General features: G+C 39.7%; 1 protein-coding gene across 5 annotated transcripts; it reads right to left on the reverse strand.

Annotated features, from left to right (window-relative positions):
* Nucleotides 1–4,236: 4,236 nt before the first annotated feature.
* rgl3a (ral guanine nucleotide dissociation stimulator-like 3a) lies at nt 4,237–23,451 on the reverse strand. 5 transcript variants are annotated; one of them, XM_044189616.1, is made up of 19 exons: nt 23,239–23,451; nt 22,697–22,734; nt 21,650–21,905; nt 16,054–16,343; nt 13,716–13,760; nt 13,278–13,447; nt 13,013–13,173; nt 12,606–12,917; nt 12,377–12,480; nt 12,170–12,254; nt 10,818–10,892; nt 9,550–9,636; nt 9,386–9,418; nt 9,108–9,229; nt 8,877–8,972; nt 8,385–8,520; nt 7,930–8,196; nt 7,126–7,240; nt 4,237–6,402 (listed from the first exon to the last, which is right to left on the reverse strand). In XM_044189616.1, the coding sequence occupies exons 3-19, from the start codon at nt 21,836–21,838 to the stop codon at nt 6,248–6,250; spliced, it is 2,442 nt and encodes an 813-aa protein (XP_044045551.1). In that variant the 5' UTR covers nt 21,839–21,905; nt 22,697–22,734; nt 23,239–23,451; the 3' UTR covers nt 4,237–6,247. The 5 variants fall into 5 exon arrangements, with proteins under 5 accessions (XP_044045551.1, XP_044045552.1, XP_044045553.1 ...); XM_044189617.1 differs by having other exon boundaries at nt 22,696–22,756; XM_044189618.1 differs by lacking the exon at nt 22,697–22,734.
* Between the last annotated feature and the right edge of the window lie 737 nt (nt 23,452–24,188).

Genomic DNA, 24,188 nt, shown 5'->3' on the forward strand with positions numbered 1-24,188 from the left:
ATAGGTTCTGATAAGTCCATCTCGCATGCCATATGTACATTGAAAGAGTTATTGCTCACTAATCATTCCCCCTGTTCACACTGCGTTTACGTAGAGATCCCTTGCTAGCCAACTCCAGTGTAAATCCACAGTCCTCGTTCTAGCTAAGCTAATATGAGGCAGCAGTCTGGGTTTTCCAAATCAGCTGGATCTTCCAAAGTTATGCTCCTTTTAGAAATAAATTCCCTTTTTGTGTTACTATCCCTCTGCTTCGCTGCTCTGCTCAGCAAGGAAACTGTACAGAAAACACAAAGAGGGGATTTTGTACTAAAAGGCTTGTAAATTTGGAAGTTACCCACAAGGCAGAGTGATGAAGTCTCATATTAGTTTCATGCATTTTTGCATAGAACGAGGACACTGGATTTTGTCCCTCATCACTTAATTTGAAATCACTTTAGGAAGGGAACTCTTCAGAGCCCGTATGGAGAGGACAATTTATTACAGAGATGTACATATGGGCATGTGAGTAGATTTTTAAAATCCTATCAACATACAAATCTACTCAAGTTGATGCTCTCCTGTCCATACAGTACACACAGCTGATGCTGTTTCATCAGGAATAATGAACACTCAGCATTTTCCATTATTGGAGCTTCAGCAGTCTGACAGACAAACAACATGTTGGAGCTGCGGTGAGTGAAGTAACCTGCAGTCCTTCGTGGTGGTTATTAAGTGGATTAACCCCTTTAGATTAGTCTCAGCCATTTCTCCCATCTGTCTACTGTTACACCACAGACCTGAAACTGTACAACTGTACTGAGCAAATCTTCCCCCACTGACCTACTGTACTGTATATCTGGGCGTGACACACACACACACATACATACACACAGTGAGGACACCTGCTTGCTCACATGCAATATGTAAACATACTTCTGTCTACATTTTACTGTAGACACGCTCATACAGTGACCTCTGCCTCACATGCAAGAAAACACGAGCACACACACACACTAATTTGTGATTAGTCGTTGGTAATTATTCTCAGTTGAGTGAACAGGAGACATGCAACTCATGTACAGTACTGACACAACGAGGTGGAGTTAGTGACACATGACTTCAGACACAGCTGTCTGAATGGAGGGATTTAGACTAAATGTATGTAAAGTGTGTCACTTTTTGTGTGTGTGTGTTTGTGTGTGTGACACTGTTGACGAGCAGGTTTAGAAACTTTTGAAGGGGGGTGGGGGGCAGACTTGGGCACAGTTTTAAAGAAGGGGGTCACAATTGTAAAATGTGTAAGAATGTGTTAAGACTCAAATTTAAAGCCCTGGTTCTTGGCAATAATAAACTACATTATTAATAGTTGCATGGTTTATTCAGTGTAATAAATGAATGCTAAATAAACAACTTTAGATATTCTAATATGAAACTTTAGCAATAAATAGCTGCTATTTGTAACTCCAAATTGCCTACAGCCGTTTTGTGTCTCTTTGTAGTTGTTTTGTGTCTCTTTGTGGCCATTTTGCATCTTTTTATAGTTGTTTTGTGTCTCTTTGTGGTTGTTTTGTGTCTCTTGGAAGACAGCTTGTGTCTCTTTGTAGTCATTTTGTTTCTCTTTGTAGTTTTGTTTCTCTCTGTAGTCGGCTTGTGTCTCTTTGTAGTTGTTTTGTTTCTCTCTGTAGTCGGCTTGTGTCTCTTTGTAGTTGGCTTGTGTCTCTTTGTTGTTGTTTTGTTTCTCTTTGTAGTTGGTTTGTGTCTCTTTGTAGTCGACTTGTGTCTCTTTGTTTTCGTTGTACGCTTTTTCGAATCGTTTAATTGACTTTCCAACAAGAAATGTTAACAGTCACTTCATACAGAGGCTCTGATCCAGGGGCCCTGGGCCTGTACCCGGTAGGCCCGTTCAGTAATCCATCCATGTTACTAACAAGACAACTACCTGTCACAGTCTGACTCTGGTTGGGGGGGCACCAGGGTTGCCAATCATATTCCAGATTCAACCCCTGGTCACATTGTTGGCCCTTATTGTTGAAGGTACAACTCAAAGTGTAAATATTTCTTTTTACTGGAATTTTTTCAAATTGATTAAGCTTATTCTGATGCAAGAAAATCTGTGCACCAGAGCTGCACTATAGAAGTCCACAGAGGACAAGAGTCATATTCGTCATGATTTGTTATCTCCTGATCAGCAGCAAAAATATTAGAGATTAAATTAAATTAACAAAATAATCATTGGATGATTACATGAACATTTAGTTAGGCCATGAGCCAAGATAGAACTAATACATCTTTGGTGTGGATAGCGCCATCACGCGGCAATTCATAAAGTTCGTGCCCAATGTGATGAGTAGTATTTTTTCCTAGATTTTGCCTGTCTGCAAATAGGCCACACTCTTTTGAGCACACACAGATTTTGCATAATTTTTAGTTCAGCACCCCTTTTTTTTTTTTTTTTTTTACCACTCCTGCTAAGGAGTCTGCATCTGCTTAAGTTTCTGGGGAGGTATTACATACCATTGCATTATAATTGGTTTCTAAATTCTTATATGTGAGGCCTGTTTGGTATTAACCACCATAACTCATAACTCAGCATATTGTGCAACATGATGATTTATTAAGTACACATACAAACGCTGATCCTGCTAGCATTTCACCAATATGTAGATCTACAGCAATATGCTAATTCAATACTCTCTGGCCTCACTTTAAATTTGGTTCAATTCAGCCTTCTACAAAGCCCTAATATTCCCAGGAAGATAGAAAATCAGCATGATTATCTATTGCCATGTTTTGTATATGAAAAACCTCTATACATTTTCTGCTGTTGAAATAACAAATTTAGAAGATTAGGCAGCCTGATACAGGTACACATGCTCTTTGAGTGCTTTTTAGTTCTTACTGTGTTGCTGCTGAACCAGAAGGATTGGTCTTAATTATTCACCAAACATTTTTAAATACTATTTTTTGGCATTTTATGGACAGTGAACCAGGGATGTTTTGGTTCATGGTCATTGGTGCCCGACTCACCAAACATTTCTGTTTATATGGAACATCTCAAAATGTTTTATCCCAAACAAACTATTATTTGCATCACAGTCTGAGATGCTACTAAACCAAACTACTGATGCAGGCCTACTTTCTGCAATTAAAAACAACAAACGCTCCATGAAACAGAAATCATGTTAAACTAAGTTCAGCAGCTCATAGTGAATCTTCTGTGAGTCAACTCTGACCTTCGGATCTCACATGATACCAGTTGACTGAATATTAGTCAGCCTGTCAGCTGATTGAACAGTTTGTAAGTTCTTGTCAGGAAAGTGGCCTGGTCTGGCCCCGTACACACTGGAAGCCATTAAGACTAAATTAGCCACGAGGCCCCGGGGCAGAGGGGGGCAGCAAGAAACCACAACCACAAGTGAGGAAAAAGAGACTGCTTTGCTCTGCCCTCAGGGGAAAAAAAAATCACAGCCTGTTTATTGCACTTTTAGCTGTGAGCTCACACACACACACACACACACCATTTGCACTGAGCTCTTAAAAATCTAACCTTTGTTGACAGTTAAGGTTTTAAAGAGTGTGAAAGAAGAGAAATGTGTTAAAAATATGGAAATTAGAGCTCCTTCAACATGCAGCAGAGCTGTTTAGACAGGCCACAACCTCCCACTATCTCACACACACACACACACACACACACACACACACACACACACACAGAACGACTCTGTTGACCCAACTCTCCTCTCCTCACTCGCTTTTAGCTGCATTTCTGCTGCTCTTTAGTCATGATGATTCGTGTTTGTACTTTTGTTTTATTCGCATCTCAATTCCAATTTCTTTAACTGCTGTGACAACATTGTGTCCCCAGAGATTTTATATGACCTCGCTTTACGCTGGCCAAAATTTAGGTCATTCATGAAAAGACTTGATGTTTGACTGGAGGATAAAACAGTTGTTTGTCTTTGAATGAAACCACGATGAGACAAAACATTCAAAGTATTTGTGTTTGGCTCCACCTAGTGGTGGGCTACAACCATTATGTTTATCCAGAGTTTCAGTTGTTGTTTCAGTAATTGTCAGTCCCTGGCCGACCTACGAAGCCAGAGTTCATATCAATTCTACAAATAATTATTATAAACTGAAGCCTAAATTTAACAGTGGTCCTTAAGTTGATATCAACAAACCAAATATCAGCCTTTCCCCTTTTTCTGGACCCAAGACATTCCTAAGTCATAAGCAATACAATAAATAAAATCAATATTAATAGTAAACTGGTTTTATTAGTGGACATTTAATACTAATTATAAATAACATGTGCTTAGATTAAACTTTAAAAAATAAAGAATCTGTTGAAATAAAATAGAACAAAGACATGTAGGCTTGCATGTTGACACATGTCAAACACATAATGAAGGAGAGAATGAACACGAAAGCCTCTAATAATACAGTCGACAGAAAAACAGACACAGCAGAAGTCATGCTCCTTCGAATTGTATATTGCAGCTGCCAGACGTTTGTTACCAACCTCTCACCTGACTTTTATCAAACCACAGCAGCATTAAAGCTACACCCAGAGATGCAAAATCCTGCACAAAACTACACCAGTGTTTTTAAAAAAAAAATTCATTATAAACAGGGTGTGAACCCACTCCGTGTGCATCATCCAATGACTGAAAACTTTAACTTCAAACCAGTTTTCACTTTTAATACCTGCAGAAAGCTGCCTTTAGAGTTTTGTGGGGGATTTCGTACCACTGAGATGAGCTCAAATGCTAAATTAAATTCACATACTGGGACACTTCATTTTCACATACACGAACCGTTCTTTAGATTAATCTCATTCACAGCATCACAAAGGTGGAGTGAGCTACATATTCCACTCACTGTAGAAGGCCTGTTGTGCTTTAATTGCACTGGATAACAGACCGTGCTGAACTGCCTCACCTGAATCACAACCTTCATCATCAGTGAGGAAAACACAACAGAGACACCTCTATATCAGCTATTCAACTGCTCTTTCAACCCTGATATAAATGCCACAGTCCAGGCGAGACCACTGAGCATAAACATTTGTAACGTGCACATTATACTCACATACAAAGTGTCCTTCATTCAATAACAGCAGACTGTAAAAAGTCAGCTTTCTTCATTGAAAATAATGCAAACTTAAGTTGAGCTTATTAGATACCAAAGCAATTTAAGTATGTCTGAAAACAGTGTAGCAATAAAGAGTGAAGAGAGGATCCAAAATGAACCCCCAAAAAAACAAACAGAAACAAACACATTTTCATCATGCCACTTTTGCCCGAAAAGCTGAATACTGAAATGCATTAAATAATTTAAGTTGATAAAATTACATTAAGTTACATTAAAACATTTAAATCCTCAACTAGAAGATGACTGAATACTTATTACTGACTCTCCCGACAAATAAAATCTCAGTGTCAGAGTCCAAACAGTCTCATTCTTCTTCAATGAGCTCGGCATGACTGAAATCAGACAGAGTTCACATTTGACCCAGATCTGTTTGGGAATGCTTACTCGTCAACTAACAGTGAGCATCCCTACTTAGTCACTAGCTTTGCGTAGTTAAAAAAAGTCAGTTAGTCATTCAGCCACATAGGCTGAAGCAAAAGTCCCACGTCTGCTGTACCAGTCTGAGACAAGAAATTGCAGCCGAGTCTGCCAGCCTGATTCTGCAGCCACATTTTCTCCTGTAGAATCATGACAATGACCATTTCTCCAGACCAGCTGCTCCTGATGTTTCTATGTAGCTGCAGTGAAACCTGAAGTGCTGTGCAGTTTATGTTGTGCAATAATCCACAATGTAATGTGCAATAATACAAGTGTGTAAATCTTTGGAAAAAAATTGTGGTTCATTTATCCAAAAGATGTTGATGATGTTTAAGTTGATAGAGAACAATATGAGAATACAAAATCCTGATTTCTTCTTGGTGTCTCTCTTCTGAATACTTGGACATGTTTCTCTTGTTTAAACAGTCCAGAATAATTCTTGGTATAACACATTTCAGTGTTGCTCCCGGTGAAGACTACTTCTTGATGAGAGCTCCTCAAGGTTATTTGTCAGTCAAAGCTCTGGTTTCTCGGGAGTCTCTATGGCAGAGCGGCTCCTACCTGCTGCACAGTGACAGCCTCATGGTGATGAGCAGATACAAACAGCCACAGATGTGTTGTTGGGCTGTCATTGCAGATGAGCAGCTCCTCTTGTCTTCTAGATGTACTCCTAACATTCAGCCAGGACAGATGCTTTTCACTTGGTGTGGCGGCTCTTGGGTTGAGCTCCAGGACTGGAAGAGGAGCCCAGATGTCTCCCGTGGCTCCTCCAGCGCTGACGCAGCACAAAGTCATAGTTGGCGGAGGTGCTCATGGCATAAAATACGTTGGCTTTGTCTGGGATCTGGAGCTCTGAGGCAGAAAGAGGAATGAAGTGATGAAGTGCTGCAATTTATTTTCCATTAGCTTACTTTACCTGCTTCTATTACAGTTAGTGATTACCGATATGGAGAGTAATTTTTGGAAATGTCGGCATTTCAAATCTTCTTTGAAAGAATGACAGCATCATTGAAGGCAATGAAAAAGTAATAAAAGCAAGAGTTGTTTTCCACTTAAAAACCTTGAGTTTTACCCCTTCATATCATAATGTCTTGCGGCTGAATTGCATTATAGTTTATTAAAAGGCAGCGACAGTGAAGGAACTGATTTTTGCTACCTCTACCATAGATTTCCTGACATTTACTGTTGATGTGTTACAGAGGCTGAAACCATTTCTGCTAATGAATGAAATATTGGTGTACATGTAACCAGTTTACACAAAAATGTTGATTTTTCTTTTTAGTGCAGAAGAAAACTGAGGAATGACTTCTGCCTTTTAGGCTCAAAGTTATAGAAAGTTTTAATCAAAGTCTGATGCTGCTTGACTGGCAGCTTTGTAACTCAGTACATAATCAGTTTTAAATACTACTTGTCATTAGTGGTCTTGCTTGTGTTTTGTATTTGATCACAAGTTACTGGCAAAAAGAGAAACTTGGTATACAAAAAAAAAAAGGTTAATCCTGTTCTGAGCGGGTTAAACCTGCACTCAGAAAACATTAGACTGCTAGAGGGGAGGCCTGATAAGAAGATATTCACCTTTTCCATTGTTGAGCATCTGGCAGAGGCTGAAATCCTGGCAGCTGACATCCTCCATGTGGTGTTTTTCAAGAGCCCTCTGAATCACCTGAGGTGTGTGGTCCTGACTGGTCAGCTGGAGATGAAACAGACAGCCAGATGTCAAAATACAACCAAAGTCAATACTGTAACTCTCATTCAGAATACCTAGAAATGTGACAATGACCTTCATTTGAAAGCCTGTTTTTTTTAGAATACAGTTTTGTAGGTATTCCTGCTTTTAGTTATTTTATTTTCAGAAATACTAGTGACTACAATGAGATCTGCCACAACTGAGAATAGACATTATAAGTCAGTTAAGCAATTTTTAAATAAAGTAAAAACATTGTTTTTGATAATCGGCTAATTATTTTAATCATTTATCAAGTAGAAATTCCAGATATATGCTGGTTACACCTTCATGAATCCTTCATTGTGAAATTAACATTTTTTAATAACATTTAAAATGGAAATAACTGTTAGTTGCAGCCTAAATTGATAATGTTGTTTTGAAGAGTACATTTATAAATCTTGGGCACAGCAGCTGATTTGCAAATGCAAATTTTCAGATTTCTGATCATGCGCAAAATAGTTGAATGAAACATGTCGGTTTTCTTTCTGTGTAATGAGGTTGAGACAGATGATTAAGCAATACCAACTCCTCACTCTTCTACTTACTTTTTGTTTTTTCTTCTTCTTTCCTCTTTTAGAAAGTGTTTGACCAAGTCAACCAAAAACAGGCTGGCTGACCTCAGAAATATAAGACTACAAAACCATGGTCCTTACCAGTATGCTCTTGTAGACATTTCCATTGCTGACACACTCCACACTGACCCTGATGATACACGTGTCAGCAACCTGTTTGTTGTAGACGGGCAGCACGGCCTGAGGAGAGCAGCCGGACGATGACGACTCTGGGTTCAGAGCGGGAGAAGAGGAGCTGAGGTCGGGATGTGAGGAGCTGCAGGAAGAGCTGGAAAGACTGGGAGAGGAGGGGGAAATGGAGCTGGAGGAAAAATCCTCTGCAACATTGTGGAGAGAGCCTGAGAGAGACTGCGGGAGGGGAAGAGAAAGAAAGACGGAGGAGAAAATATGAATATCACATTCCAATTTCCCCAGTTTTGAAACCAACTAAGTAGTAAAACCCTGTGAAATTGTCTTTGGTTGTTTTAGGTTTTTAAACTATGTCCCTGCTGACCTCCATACAGACAATAAACACAGGAGACTGTCAGCGCTCATACCTTGAGTTTGAGTCTGAGGGGGGAGGGCTGAGGGGTGGCGAGGTCCTCCATGTCTGAACTACTGGAGCCAGAAGACGACACACTGATCTGGTCAGCGTGGGTCTTCCTAAGGGAGCTGTCACTAACTGTTCGCAACCTGCACACACAAATACGGACCTTTTCATGAAATAGCAACTGAAATCTATTTTTAAAAGTCAGGCAAGTATCTTTTTGGAACAGAGCCAGGAATCTTTTAAAGGATATTTGTTATTTCCTCATAAACTTCTGCATTTGCTTAAATTTAAAAATAAAATCTGGCCAGTGTATCTCATGACTGTCCATTAGATGCAGATTAAAAATATAATTTCCCCCCCCTACTATTCAAATAACAAATTCAACAACTTCTGGGTCTGACATACAAGGGAGACTGAGGATTTATTTCACAGCAGTCAATGTCATATCGAGGCACCTGTGGTTATATGTTACAGGCTAGAGGTGGTTTTCCAGACTTACGAGGCGAGTTTCTTAGTGAGCAGACGACTGCTCCATAAGTTGGGAGAGCTGGGACAGGGGTCAACTGGAGGCTCCAGGTCACGAGACAGCTCATAGCTTCAGGAGATTAAAAAAAAGGTTAAAAAAAAAAAAGAGATAAATTAAGAAACGATGCAAATGGCTTTGCAAAAGTCTTCCAATCCACCTGACTGTCTTAGTATTGTATTGCAATGGTATCAGTGTGCGTCTCACCTCTCCTGGTCTGTGAGCAGCGTATGTGCCTGCAGCCAGGTGGTGATATGAGAGTTGACTGGAAGGCTGTAGTGGGAACAGGAAGCCTGAAGCTGCCGAATCTGAGACAGAATCTCAAACTCCTACAAGAAAAATAAATACAACAGAGCACAGGTTAATTCACAGAACAGAAAAGAATAAGGAAGAACATAAGAATATCTTAGAAGTCAGCACTGGCTATTAAAATTGAGAATGATCACAGTCACTCATGTAAGACACCACTAGGAGTCGACACATACCCGTCTGCGCTTCTCAAAGTTGATGAGTCCGCCCTGTGAAAAAGGAAAAAAAAAAACCCCAAAGCAACCAGTGTTACAAATGTGGCATCATAAATCTACTAAAGAACCATAAAAAAGAACAAACTAAAACAACAGGTAGGTTTGTGGGTGTGATGTGTACTCACCTCCACAGTGTCAGTCAGTGCTGTATCCAGCATGGTGAGGACAGTCAGGTAAGTGCCGAGGTATGGCACCACACCACTGCTGAAGTTCTAAGGACACAAATCAAGCAACATTTTTACATTTTGGCTGCACAATCAGAATCAGAAATACTTTATTGATCCCCGAGGGGAAAACTCTTTTGCTACAGCAGTTCACTGTCACGTCAGCGCACACAGGAATAGAAGTACTAAGGAAAAAAATATAATACACTATAATACAGGTCAGAAAATAAATTAAAGTACCAAGTGGGTATAAGTATAAAATAAAATAAGTGTGAAGTACAAAGTGGGTTTACCTGTTGATGATAATAATAGTAATAGTGCATGAACTGCCAAGTTAAGTGTAGCTTATTTATAATGAGACGGAGGATATTGCACAGCAGTAATAGAAGTATGAATAAATAGCAATATATTGCACAATTATGTAATGATCAATGTCCAGTTTAATGACTTAGGGTCATACAGACTACACTTAGAGGGAGGAGTTAAAGAGTTTGATGGTCACAGGCAGGAATGACTTCCTGTGGCGCTTTGTGGTGCAAATTGACAAAAACAGAGATTCGACTTCTTACTAATTTCTTGCAAATATCAAATTTGATATATTTGCAAGAAGCTGTTAGAGTGGTGAAGTCCTAAATGTTGCTCTAATAGAAAATTAGCTAATGCTAATTTAGCCTCATTAGCTTGCAGTAAGAAACTTGAACAAATGAGGACAGAATATTGAGCTCACTAAATGTAATGTCAATGAAAATAAAAGAATATACTGTAACTGAAGTACAAATATACACAGACAACTGAAAAAACAAGGCCATCACTATTTAAACAGTGAATATGGGGGTATAAAACATTTTATACACAGCCCCACCCAGACTATGTAAACTGCCAAACTGTGGGAAACACTGCACACACGTCAGCTTTTATATCCCTTCCTACTTGAGGTGGAAAACAAGTTGTGAGTTTTAAGTGTGTAAATTGTTTCCATCGAGTCAACAGCTCAAAAAAAGAAGTGGGAACTGGATCTCTGTTTTCTCTTTTAGCAAATTATAATCAGCTTGAAAACATGTGACTTTTAGGGAAGTAGAACTGATGATCCAGGCAGAGAAAAAGAGACCTGTGCCTTTCATTTTTTACTGGCTGGCATAGCTGACATATTCACTTTATTTTGGTGGTCAAACCTGAAAATGAGGAACCACAAGGTTATTTCCAAACAGAATGATAACTGATTTTCTTACCATCTGTCTGGACGCTGAGCAGAGCCGGGGTGATTTGGAGCCCGGGGTGGCACTGCCATCTGGGTGACTCCCATCCTGCAGAAATTAGACAAGTCGAGTCAACTTTGGTAAGACAAAATAGCTCAAATTCAGGGTGTCAATGTGAGAATTCTTTTTCAGGATTGAGCACCTGCTGCTGTGTGACGACTGCGTGTTCAAAGACAATCACAGCCACGTAGTTACAGCCTATTATGCTGTTTATGCCCTCAGGTGTGCAATGTGTGTGTGTTTACAAGGAGAGTATTATACAGTACGTACTAAATAAAATTAGTGACTGCTGATTAGCACTGGTGCCCATCTAGCCACTCTTATTTGTGTTGGCAACTAACAATGGCCGTTTCATTATTGTATAGTAACTGGGCTGTTCATAACAGCAGTATCACTAAATACACATTCATATCAATTGTTTTTCACAGGGAACAAAGGACACAGAGGGGCAGGTGAACTGGAGACTGAGCATTCATTCAGTCTTATAGGACAAATAATTAACCAACTATTAGAGGCTATTTGCACACAATACATTAAGTAAGTAGATTTATTTTATGGGATTTTTAAGAACAGAACCTTTCTGAGAATCATACTAACAGGTTGACATGTGAGTAGAGCACTTTTCATAATACACTCAGGCTGCACCTAGCGATTATTTTCATTATTGCTTAATCTCTAGATCATCGATGAATTGTAAACGCTATAAAATGCCTTCAAATATCTTGTATTGTCTTACCAACACTCCAAAACCCAAAGTCATTTTACAATGATATAAAACAGAGAAAAGCAGCAAATCCTCACATTGGAGAAGCTTTGGAGCATTGGAGTTTTTGAGTGGTAAACAACTACAATGATTATTGATTATCAAAATAGTTGCCAATTCATTTTCAGTTGTTAAACTAACTGAATAATCAACTAATTATTTCAGCTAAGGGGAATTACAGTACGTACTGTTTCAACCATGTATAGCCCCAAGAACCCTTTAAAAAGGAAAAATAGGCCGTATGGTAGAAGCTACACAAGCATCAAGAAGTCAAACAAAGCTGCTGCTGCGCTGCACATCAGGAAGTAACCTGTTATTTTCTTACTGCAGTGCATCCAATAGTTTGTTCAGTGATTAATTTTGTACTGGAGTGAACGGGCCAGTGCAATTCATAGCAGTTCAATCATGAAAACACCCCTCCACCCATGCCTCTGGAAAGAGCTGGCACACCTATATAATAATAACAACAACTACAGAGATGTTTCCCTCATTAATTAGGCAGAGTCATCAGTCCGTGTTCTCTTAACACATTTGTGTTTACATCAAAAACACATGTAGTTACCTCCACCAGGATCTCTCTGCTGGTTAGCACACAGTTCTCATCAGGGAAAGATTCACACAAGTTGTCAAAGGTGGCCATGCTTTCCCTGAAACCAAACAAATTCAATATGTTAAGACAGTGTTCTTTTTGTAAAGTCAATAAACATCTTGCTAAGGCATTATAAGTTATGAGTAAAGTAACTCTAGTGTCTTGTAATTGTTTGCTGACCTGCTGACAGCAGCCCAGGTTTTCTTGAGACGATACACAGCGTTAGACTGCAGGGCTGAAAGAATGGCCCTCAAAGAGGAGAAATTCTTCAGCAGTCTGCACTCCTGCAGAGAGAAACATCAAACAAACAATCATTATGCTTTTTGGAAAAAAAATGAAATTATATATAATATATATGTCACTTGATTCTAAACTTTGAACGCCATTTAAAATCATTTTCAACCCTGACCTGAGCAATAGCGATCCACCTCTCGATGATGCGTGCTCTGTGGGCGGGGCTGGTGTGTGCGCAGCGAGGTGAGCTCGGGGCAGTGGAGGGGTACAGGAAGTTAGAGGAGGAGCTGGGTGATGAGATGGGAGAGGAAGTGGAAGGACTTGGAGAGGGCGGGCAGAGGAGGGAGGTGATGACACGGTTGGTAACGGCGTTGAACTGGGAGATGGTGGCACGGACGGTGGGCGCCAGGTTTCGGTTTTCCTTCTTGTCACGCTGGGACCAGACGCAGCCCAGGCAGTGGAAGGGCACCGCTCTGACAAACAGTTCCTGAGGGAGACATGATGACAGCGAGACACAATATGAAGGAGTGACCCACAGTGACACAGTAATGAGGCTTTGAGATTTTTGTCAATGAAACCTACAGCGTCCAATCGGGTCAGCTGCTCCGCCACTTCTCTCACAGGGAAGTCCATAAAGTTGTATTTGTCTTCCTCCTTAGTGGACGTCTCTCCGCCATCCTCTTGATCTCTGTCCTCCTGCTGCAGTGATTCACTGTTGTGCTCTGATGCAGACTGGCTGCAATCTGTCAAACACACCAAATCATAAATGAGGTGGCCTGCTGTTCATGCATCGTGGTGGCAGGACATAAACAAATCCTACATGATCACATCTCCCATTCCTATGTACCTGGTTCCTGGAGCCTCTTGAGGAGGGTCTCGGCAGTCTGAGCCAAGCGTCTGAAGCAGAGGCGATGCCGCAAGTGGACACACAACAGCCGGAGGGCCTGGTACTGAGGGGGCTCATTGAAGTCTTCACTGTACTCCTCCAGCCACAGCCGGATCACCGGGGGTAAGGTACTGAGGGGATGATCAGGGAAATTAATAAGTGTTAATTATAGTGTTAGTCCTTAACTTGTCCAGGTTAATCCTTCATTGAGGGAGGCCTGAACAACATTGGCATCATTTGTAACATACAAATAATGGGGGAAAAAAAGTAAATTTGTGGAACAAAGTCTTATGATGTTAAGCTTTAATTTTACTCCATGAAACCCAATTATCAAAACACAATTTGGACTGATGGCAAATCCAAACTAATCTTTGTTAATGGAGGAGTGACCACACTCACCTGCGTGGGCAGACGGTGTTATCCAGGTTGGTGGTTGAGTCGTCTCTGTGAAAAAGGTAAACACAATTATTAAAGCTGATTTAATACACACATACATACATACACACTCACACACTACATAACGCTATATAAATGTAATCCATGATTATTTTTATTATCATTAACTAAATTTCCATTATAATCACCACATGCAAGGGCAACATGGGGACCTAGTGGTGACAGAAATCATCCTGTAAACAACAGAGGTCCCATGATTGATCCTCTATCCTGTGGAAATGTCCTGCAACACTCTGAATCCCTGCAGAGACACTGTGGCCTTGTTACAGAGTGACGAGTGTAAACAGACCAATGTGTCCCTTGGAGATCAATAATGGCATCAAAAATATATATGCAGCAGTATAACTGAAGCATATTGCCATGCTGTCGCATTGTAGGAACATGGCCAAAGTCTTATGACTATGTCCTAGATCAAAATGTGACACAAAAGTCAGAGTCAGAAATATAAAATTAGGAGTATAGTAATAGGTCACATTTAGGGAGCGAATCAAAGATTGTGAAAGTTGTGTTTGATCAAAAAATAAGATCAATAAATTGTAATTTATAAAGCACCTATCAAGTTTACAGTTCAGGGGGTTTACAAGTTAATGAGAGCAACAAAATGTTACATCCTGTACAAAATCCTGCAAGGCAAAGGAGGGAAAACACACTTCCCAGGTTGTCCTGAGGCTGACCTCACATAAAGCTCGCACGAAACCTGTTGCCACACGCACCACAGATGAGGGCGACAATAATATATCAAGTAAACAGCAATAATGGCCACAGTTTTACACAGGTAACCATTTGAAGTACATTCAGAAAAGGTGAGCTGTAAGGACCTGAGAGAGACAAAAGACCAGGCAAGTTCTATGGACTGGATCTGAAATCTCTACTTATGCCTATAAGCCACTTTCTGTGACTTTCTGTGTCTCTGTGAATTCACTGAGCTTCAGTTAGAGTAGGTGAAGAAGCACGTTTGCTGGGTGTGGAGGGTGTAGTCATGACCACTGTGGAATGGAACAAAGCTCCCGACTGCTTTGTTTAGTTAATGAGGATAATACCGGTCATAGAAACTTGCCCAGCATCAATAGAGATTTGCTTTGTGAATAACTGAGGCGACGTAAAGAGGGTGTTAAATAGCTGTCTTCTTTGAAAATTGATTTGTGCATTTGGCATGATGAAAAATCTGGTTACGCATATGCTGCACTTACATTTGAATACAGCGACAATCTTTTTAAAAGTAGGACACACTGGAATAACAAATCCATGTCAATAAAGTAAGAAGAAAATATTAAAGCCTGTATCTAATAAGGAGAGGTGTTTTGAGACCAAGAACTTCTAAGTAACTTAACTTTTCAAAAGGTGAAATTTGCAGGGTAAGTAAGTTTAACTCAGCTAAACAAAAATAATTATATAGCTGGCATGCGACCACAGTCAGCTTTGTTTTTTTTTTCAAATCCTTTCATTTATCCTTTTTATTATTACATCATAAATCAATGTGATTTAGCCTTTGGAATATATTTTCTCAAGCACAAAATATAGGCAGTTTCAAAGTCAACTATGTCTAAAAGTTAAAGTTAAGTAGTTTGACATTTAGGGGCTTTCTTGCTGAGAGTTAGCTGAGAAGATTGATACCATTCCCATGTCTCTCCATTAAATATGAAGCTACAGCCAGCAGCTGGTTAGCTTAGCTTAGCACAAAGACTGGAAACAGGGGGGAACTGCTAGCCTGGCTCAGTCTGAAGGTGACAAAATCCACCTATGACCAACACTAAAACTCACTAATTAAGACCTTATATCTTGCTTGTTATACAGTAGTCCAGCATATAACCCCATGTAACTTGTACTTTTTACACTTCATTTTTTAATATGAATTGAACAAACAAGATATAACATGTAAGGTGCTGGTAGGCGAATTTTGTTACCTTTACACAGAGCCAAGCTAGCTGTTTTCCCATGTTTCCAGTCTTTATGCTAAGCTAAACTAACGGCTGCTGATTCAAGGTTCATATTGAAAGGACAGATTAGAGAGTGTTATTGATGTTCTCATCTCACTCTTGGCAATAAAGTCAATAAGTGTATTTCCAAAAACATCAAACATTTTTTTTTTAAAAACAGGGTCTCCATCAGGATAAATCTTTGGTGCTAAACTGAGTGCATCCCTCTGAGTGGAACAGCAACAATATGTGGGCTTGCAGACCAGCTGACTGAGCCCTCATGTTTTTTGTTAACATATGTCATATGCAGACTTTTATTGTATTCAACAAAAATCTGTAGGGCCTCGGTGTGGACAGCTTCTCACCTCTGAAACAGCAGCTTGATGAGGGTGCTGGTGGAGGTGAAGGCCCTGTAGGTGGAGAGGAAGACGCGGATGAAGTTGGGCTCCTGGTGCTCAGGGTCCAGCAGGTGGGTGACCAGACGCTCCAGGGTGGCGGCCTTCAGCCTGCGCACCTTCACTGTGTGGTACTGGACGAAGCTGAAGGCCGTAGGGAGCTCTGCCGTGTCTGCGCCCGGCAGGACGGGCTCCCTGCGCAGCGTGATGCCAAACACGGCCCCGTCCTCCTCCTCCTCCCCCCACTCCTGCACCGGGTCCTGCAGAGGAGAATGCAAGGTCATCAAGATCTGGCAAATAATAACCCAAACACACGACGCAGCCTTCTATTCTGCTCCTTTCTTCACAATATGGTAGATAATACAGACTTTAGTGTACCCAAAAACAGAAACACATACACTCATTTACTTAACTTTGAGAGAATCGTATAAAAACAAGAAACTTTTTTGAATTTGAAAGTTTTTCTTAATCTCTAACAGTCACAGAGCTCTTTTGACCCGGGCTGCTTAACTAAATTACTGTGACAATCTTACAAATTTAAAACACAATAAGCCTTCAGATTGAGTCATTTCAATAAAAAAGGGTTAAATCTCAGCGTCACTTCATTTCATTCTTGAGATTCTGCTTGTGACCCAGCCTTGAACTCTGACGCAGACAGACACCTGGTGACTGGACCGATGAGCAGGCAAAGAAGCATTCACTGGCATATTTGTTCATGTCCACAAACACAGGGACAATGTATTGAACCGTGACCCAGTTTGCTCTTAATTTTAACTCAATATAATGTTCAGAACCGCAACAGCTATACGTTTCCCCTCACACTACATGTTACAAGACTGTATAGAAACAATAAAAAGTGGTCAGAGGAGATCAGCAGGTCTTTCTTTGACCTAGACAGGTTTTGAAGGGAACAAGTGTTTTATTTGATAAAGTACATCTCCTTCAGTCATATTGTTTTATGCTGTATTTTACTAAACAAAAATCGTACAATTTTCAAAAAAATGACCTGAATATTTTAATAGTATTGAATACCTTGTGACAGATATTGATACATTTTAAGTTATTTTACACATGAGGACTGAGAAAACAAAATACTTCCATTTGAGAATTTTATCACATTTGGAGTGATGATAAACAATAATATTAAATTATGGCCCAGGACCACAAGACTGATTTTTACTGTCACACCACACGGCAACTTAGTGGAAGAAGGTAACATGTCACAGTATGAAAATCCTCTACGATTCTCTAACTGAATAGGAAACTATGTGTCAAAAAGACAAAGCAATTTTTTCAGAAAGCAGGAATCACACCTGTGGTGTGTTTATTTACTGCATCACTAAGAATGCATTGCATTACGATTGAATAAAACTGCAGAAAAAGTCTTACTAGAACAGTATCGACATTACGTCGCGAGAAACCAGATCACTGATTATTTGTCACACCCGAATTAGATACAGTAACAGTAGCCCCTCACAATTTGCTGTTGCAAGTGTTTTAGAATAATTGCATTAGTAGTACAACCACGACTTGAAATGCTTTAGGCACAAACTTAAAATTATATTAAAAAAAAAAAAAAGGAACAAACTTTTTTGCATTGAGCAATCACTGTTGATAAGCCAGCCTAAATTGTCCCATTCTCTGTCTTTCAATGACAGAGTATACAAATATAATTGGCTGGACTCTATAATAATGTATGTACAGCTTCAAAGAAAGTACACAAGCATGCAGACAGGAGAAATATAGGAGTTGTTGACAAAATGAAGCAAGATGCTGACCATAACCCCATCTTCAACAACTAGTCATTGCTCTGGAATGAGGCTCCATGACTGGACTGGTAGAAAACATTGTGCCAGTTTACACATGCATATGAAATCATTGGCACATATGTAACAAGCAGACCATGTTTGAAAACACCTGATATCACATGACAGAAACTCAGACAAACACCAGTGTGCTAGCTGCCAGACACAATGAGACACTGCACTGAATGAAACCATTATGTCAATAGGTTGGTCCTGGTGACCAGAGACAACGAGAGAATAGGTTCACATGTAGCTGAGTACACGTAGACTAGCAAAGTAAATCAAAAGTTTTGACAAAATGACATTGTACAGACAACCAACTTATTCCAACTCGTTATTAGCCTTCACAAACAAGGCAGAAAACATTTAATTTAACATACCATCGATAAGTGCCATTTCCCCATGTTGGTCTTGCTCTTGGAGAGAGGAAATCCCAAAATCTTCTGTCTGGAAACTCCTTTTGCTACAGCTGATGGGACGACAGCGCAGGCAGAAACTAGGGATTTAGCTCCGTCCTCCGGCAGTTCACTTCAGTCTGAATTACATCTGACACTATCATTTTTGAGCATTACAGTACGATACGAGAGTAAAAAGTTGAATTGCGTCCTGACGGGGTTAGACAGCGACAGCGTGACAGTGGATGGATGAGACTGAGGGTGGGAGGAGGAGGAGCGGCAGGAATGAGCGATTTCTCACTGGGCGGGGCTAACGAGACAGCTGTGGGCGGGGCTAATGCTGTCGACCAATGAGGATACGGGGATGAAAGGCATCAGACATTATTATGCAGAGGCTGTGACTGAAAAAAACGCCATTGATACTGATGATATTGTATACATAATACAAGTAGTGGGCTATCTAAAAATAAAATAAAATAAAAAAGTTAGAGGGCTACCTGAAAGCTTGTCTCTTTTATTTCTGTTACAGTTAGGTAACTTTATATTTTCTTTGCTTTATGGGTGTTGGGTTGAATTCAGTGTTTTTTGAATGCTGAGTTATACAGATATTTCTTGGGGATGCTGTAAAAGAAACATTGCTACTGAATAGATATAGGTGATTTGTGAATTATATGTAATTGAATGTGTGAATTTTGTACCTATGAAAAATATTTTATGGTTATTGACTGGAATATTATACAGTGTATCTCTACATAATCTTCATTTTATTGTTTTTTGTTTTTTTTTACAAGTACTATTTAAATGGTGGCAGCAGTAGTACCAGCTGCCTAGTACTACTATTTACAGTATAGGTAGTGGTAGTAGTATACACATGGGGGTCAACCTATGTGCCTAGTGGTGGAAAAGTATTCAAACCCTTTAAAATGTACAGTAACTATTTCACACTGTAAAAATTCTCCATCACTAGAGGTCATTCATTGGAAATACTGTATTATTTAAATAAAAGTAAAAACATTAACAGTGAAATCCTGAAGAATTAACCCCATTCAGGGTAGCGCTTAGCAACTGATGCATAAATCAAATTGATTTTGGAGCCAGTCCACATGGTGCTAGGTCTAACTACTTCTGTTGGTGGTTTGAACTATAGTTTATTGTAGGTTTTGCATGTCAACAGTATGTTTGGTGGATATGAATACAGCCTCACCTTTGTTGAAGCAGACAATAAAAAGCCACACAACCACTTATTATAACCACCATGATGTTTGCAAGAACCTTTAAAACCTCTCGTGCAAAATGGGGAAAGAGATTATGAGCTGTTGTGATGCTTGACATGTTATATATGGTATGAGACGCATAATGCATTACAGTATGAGGGCTTACCGCATTTTTATGGTGCATTCATTTCCATGTGTGATGGGGAATTATGTGTATAGATTTTTAAAAAGTGTTATTTTACAGGAAGAGATTAAATGCAAGATGCAAAACGAATTGTTCTGTCTGCCAAAAGTGAGAGGCTGATTTCAGGCCAACATCAACATGTTAAGATTAGTGTATTTCAGTGCCACTGCCTCTAAAGAATCCAGTCGGGACGGTTTTTCTCGATATATAAGCCTGTAGCTTATATTCCTGCCCATGGTGTCAGGGGCGTGGTGGGGAAATACCACATGAAACAGGTCTGTTCTGTTCCTAAAACATACCTTTAACTTTGTGAAGGAAATAAGCATTAAAAATGTACAAATTAAGAGCCGTCAGTACTAATGAAAACACTGCATTTTATTACGAGACAAATTGACTAGCAGCAACATATTATGGTAACACTGAGAAGCTGAGCAGATGGGACGTCTTTAATCAGGCTGTCAGCTGCTCTTTCAGCTCAAAGAAAATAATGAGCTTTTTGTTTTTCTAATGAGTTTCTGTCTCCCTGTGAAGTGAAAATCTACCATCGCGCTTCCATATTTGCCCATGCCACCCACCCTCTTTCTACAGAGGCTGAACAAAAGAGCAGAGAAACAGCGCCAGGAGAGACCTCAATTAGTACTCATTAGACGCAGGAATGGGTGATGAGGCGGCAGGCAAGCAACAAGTGGAAGCATGCGTGTAAATTGAAGCCAAAACATGCTGGTTGAGGTTGTTTCCTCAAAACCTCACATGATTAAAAGGCTTATTTTAGCTTTGAATACACAGCGCACCCACAGGAATATGATATACTTCCTGAAAAGCCCGCTGTAGTTCCTTCTTAGCGTCACTAAATATCTGCTGGTGTTGGTGACGTCCTGAGTGCAAGAATGTTGAGTTGAATGGGAACAACAGATGAAGTTCCCAGGGAGAAACCTGACGTAAAAACAATGACTAAATATATGACAGCTGTTCCGTCACAGATGTGTGTGTATGATTACACCAGTAGTGCCAATAACCCTAATAATTCACAAAGTAATGACTTACATATCAGAGGACACTAAATACAATAATAAATCCAGTCTAGGGAAGAGTTACTTAAATCTACAACACTTAAATCTGAGATGTCAACCGTTTAAAACCACACCACTACTACACTAAAAGGTTCATGGGAGATCGAGCGGTAGCATACTTCAAGGATGCCAACATACACACACCCAGCCTCATTACACACATTACTCATGTTAGGGTTGGAGAGATTTGTCAATAATTTGATTACTCAGCTGACCAGGAAATTAATCAAACACTATTTTGATAAATCGATTAACCGTTAAAGTCGATTATCAAGCAAAATTGGCAAATATTTGCTGTAGAGCTGAAACAATAGGTGATTAATTAAAAATCACTGATTCCTGCTTCTCAAATGTGAACATTTTCTGGTTTCTATGTAAATTGAATGTCTTCGGACTGTTGGTCAGACAAAACAAGGAACTTGAAGATGATGCGTTGGGCTGTGGGAAATGTGATGGACTATTATCTCTCATTCAGCCAAATAAGGACAACATTTAAGCCATAAACCCTAACATTATAATAACCAAATTCCCAGGCAACGTTTAAGGTCATATCACAATGTGGATATTATACTAACATCTCCTAGCTCTAGGTGGAATACCCCCAGAATGTTAATATTTCATTGATGAACCCTCCTACATTTATTGTGTGTGTTTGGCATTATCATGCTCTGTTGGACCAAAAGCTTGGACAATAAACTGGGTGTTTACAGTGGAGATAAGTGTATTGATGCTTTGACTTCTTTGCATTATTTCCATGCATGACATTTTGACAACTGACCTTGATTTAAGAAAATATTCCACGACCCCTGAACTCAGTTAAAATATCGAGATAATTTGTAAAATACAAGAAAATAGATTTCAGGTATAGAAACCTTTGCGTAGTTTTGTTCCAACTCACCTCATATTGTCCATCAGTGTCCAACAACTGGAAGCTCGTGAGCCACACACCGGGCTCCGTGTCCATGTGGACGTCCACGCAGTGACTCGGCCTGAGCCAAAGAAGCTTCTTCATCCTGCCCACCCTGCTGCGGAGGCCGCGGGACTCCCCTCCATCGCCGCCTCCACACACAGGAAGAATGGTCCTCATGTCCCGCTCCCTGTCACGCTACGGGCCCACACACCTCGTCAGATCTCTCCCACACCTGCTGCCTCATCTGTGTCAGGGAGGAGAGTGTGAAAACATTAGGCATAGTCCCTTGCTGTATCCTTTATCCTGTATCCTAATTTTAGGTTTTTTTCCAACCATCAAAGGCGGTGTGTCCAGGTCAGTTGTAAGCCATAGCAGGTTAGATTTACCATGCTGGGCTAGAAATAGGGTTAACGTTTCAGCCTAACTCAATTCATCAGGAGCAGCACAGCACAATAACAATTACCTTAATTCAATGAATTCCCTTCATAACAAAACAGGGAACGTAAACCCTAAACCCTAAACTGACATATAACAAGTCATTTTGTCCGAACTGATTGAGGAATCTTCTCTTGAATCGATGCAACTTTACAGCTGGCAACAATCTGTATTACCAAAAAATAAAGCATATAGATGTCACACTGCTAGTATTGTTTTTACTGAAATGACAATACTGGCAAAGTGTATGAAATCTTTATAGTGTCCATTATGTTAAGTTTATTTGTTTGATTGTTAATACAGTCAAAATGGCCACATCATGAAAACAATCAATGAAAATATGAAGACTGCAATGAGATACAGTATGTATACATTTCTGCTCAATGCTAAATATAATCATGACATATTTCTTTAAAAAGGTTCACATATTCAATTACATACACAACTCTTAAACAACCATAGCTGTTGAGAGCAATGTTTCTTCTACAGCATCCCCAAGAACAATCTTGATATCTTAGCATTCAAAAGACACTCTGAGTACAATCAAAAACTCATTAACCTAAAAAAGAAATAATAAATTACTTAAAATAATGACTTAACTGTAATCTTGCTTCTCTTGAATCTGCATCTTCTGAATCCTGATGAAAACCATGGTCAGAGCTGCGTTTGTCCGACCAGAATATTCATGTAGAGACAAAGTGAAACTTGGATGGAAGAGACTCTGGCATTTATCAGAGGACTGATTGTTCTTTGTGTTTGTGGGTGGATGATGCTCTGCGCGCATGTTTATGCGTGAGTGTGTGTGTGTGTTGGAATGGCCTCCCCCCTGTTTGGCTCTACACTGAAATATATAATCATGTCCCATTTTGAGTGCATTTCCCATCCCATCATTCCAGTTCACTAGCCTCCTCATTAGAATAAAGCACAGCCTCTCTGCCCCCATTTTCACCTTGACCACAGAGTGATACAAACACTGAAGCATACATATAGATGGTTTGATTCTGCTGAATCAGAAAGTGTCCAAAAATGCAGAATCATCCACATTCATTTTTCAGTGTACAAATTTAGCTAATTTGAACTCGATTGGCTGATAATATTACAGAGTTTTCTGATAAACTGTCAAGGGCTGAAATGTGTCTTACCTGCGGGTGGGTTACAGTACACTGTTGAGACACGGTGAACCTACAAAAACGTGACACGATTTAAATCATATTCAGACTGCTGATATATGTTGGATTGGAAGCCTGGTGCCAGGAGATGTTGAGGAAACTCGCTCACGCTGCTGGCAGCGATTCAAAATCTGCAGCAGGGCGCGCAGGCCCGCCTCCTCTCAATGATTGGTCGGTCAGCTGAAAAATAAAAACACCAATAAAATGAATTCTTATCACTTACTACAGATAAACACGCATATATTGATTGATTGCCGATATATTTGACCAGCATATTAGCCAATCAATGTCCAACATGATGGAGGTTCTTTCCATCATCATTCAATCATTCATAGTTTGTTTTATTTTATTTTATATGTTTTGTCTCTTGTCCTATCTTGGATTGAATTTTTCCTTTTCCTTTCTTTTTCCTTTTGTGAATATTTGATGTGTCACGTGTATGTTGTTTATGACATCATATCCAATCAAATTTAATTCTTTCCAACTTTATTTTTGTTTCTATCTTTTGTCTTCTATCTTACTTTTTTATGGAGGCTTGCTGTAAATAAATTCTTCTTTATAAGGCCAAAGGTAAGGGGCATGTCCAAGAACTGGCCCCCATCTTTAATAAAATATTGTAATAATGTAATTTTGATTGGGCCCTTTATATAGACCCCAGAATTATTAACTTTACCAAGTATTGATGGCAGAGCCTAAAATTTCATCAGCTCTTCAAGAGGTGTTACAGTATCTGCAAAGACACCTTGGTGGAGCGTTTTAGTGTCTGATGATGGTCTAAATCAGTAATTCCAAACCTAGGGCTTGCGCCCACCCAGGGGCCCCAAAAGAACAGTTATTTCTCTAATCTTTGCTTTTCTTCATGTGAAATACTTGACACAAATAGACATTACTTCATTAGAAGGGGTCATGAGCCAAATTGGTTG

This window comes from Siniperca chuatsi, linkage group LG3, assembly GCF_020085105.1.
Source record: "Siniperca chuatsi isolate FFG_IHB_CAS linkage group LG3, ASM2008510v1, whole genome shotgun sequence".
Classification (NCBI taxonomy): domain Eukaryota; kingdom Metazoa; phylum Chordata; class Actinopteri; order Centrarchiformes; family Sinipercidae; genus Siniperca; species Siniperca chuatsi.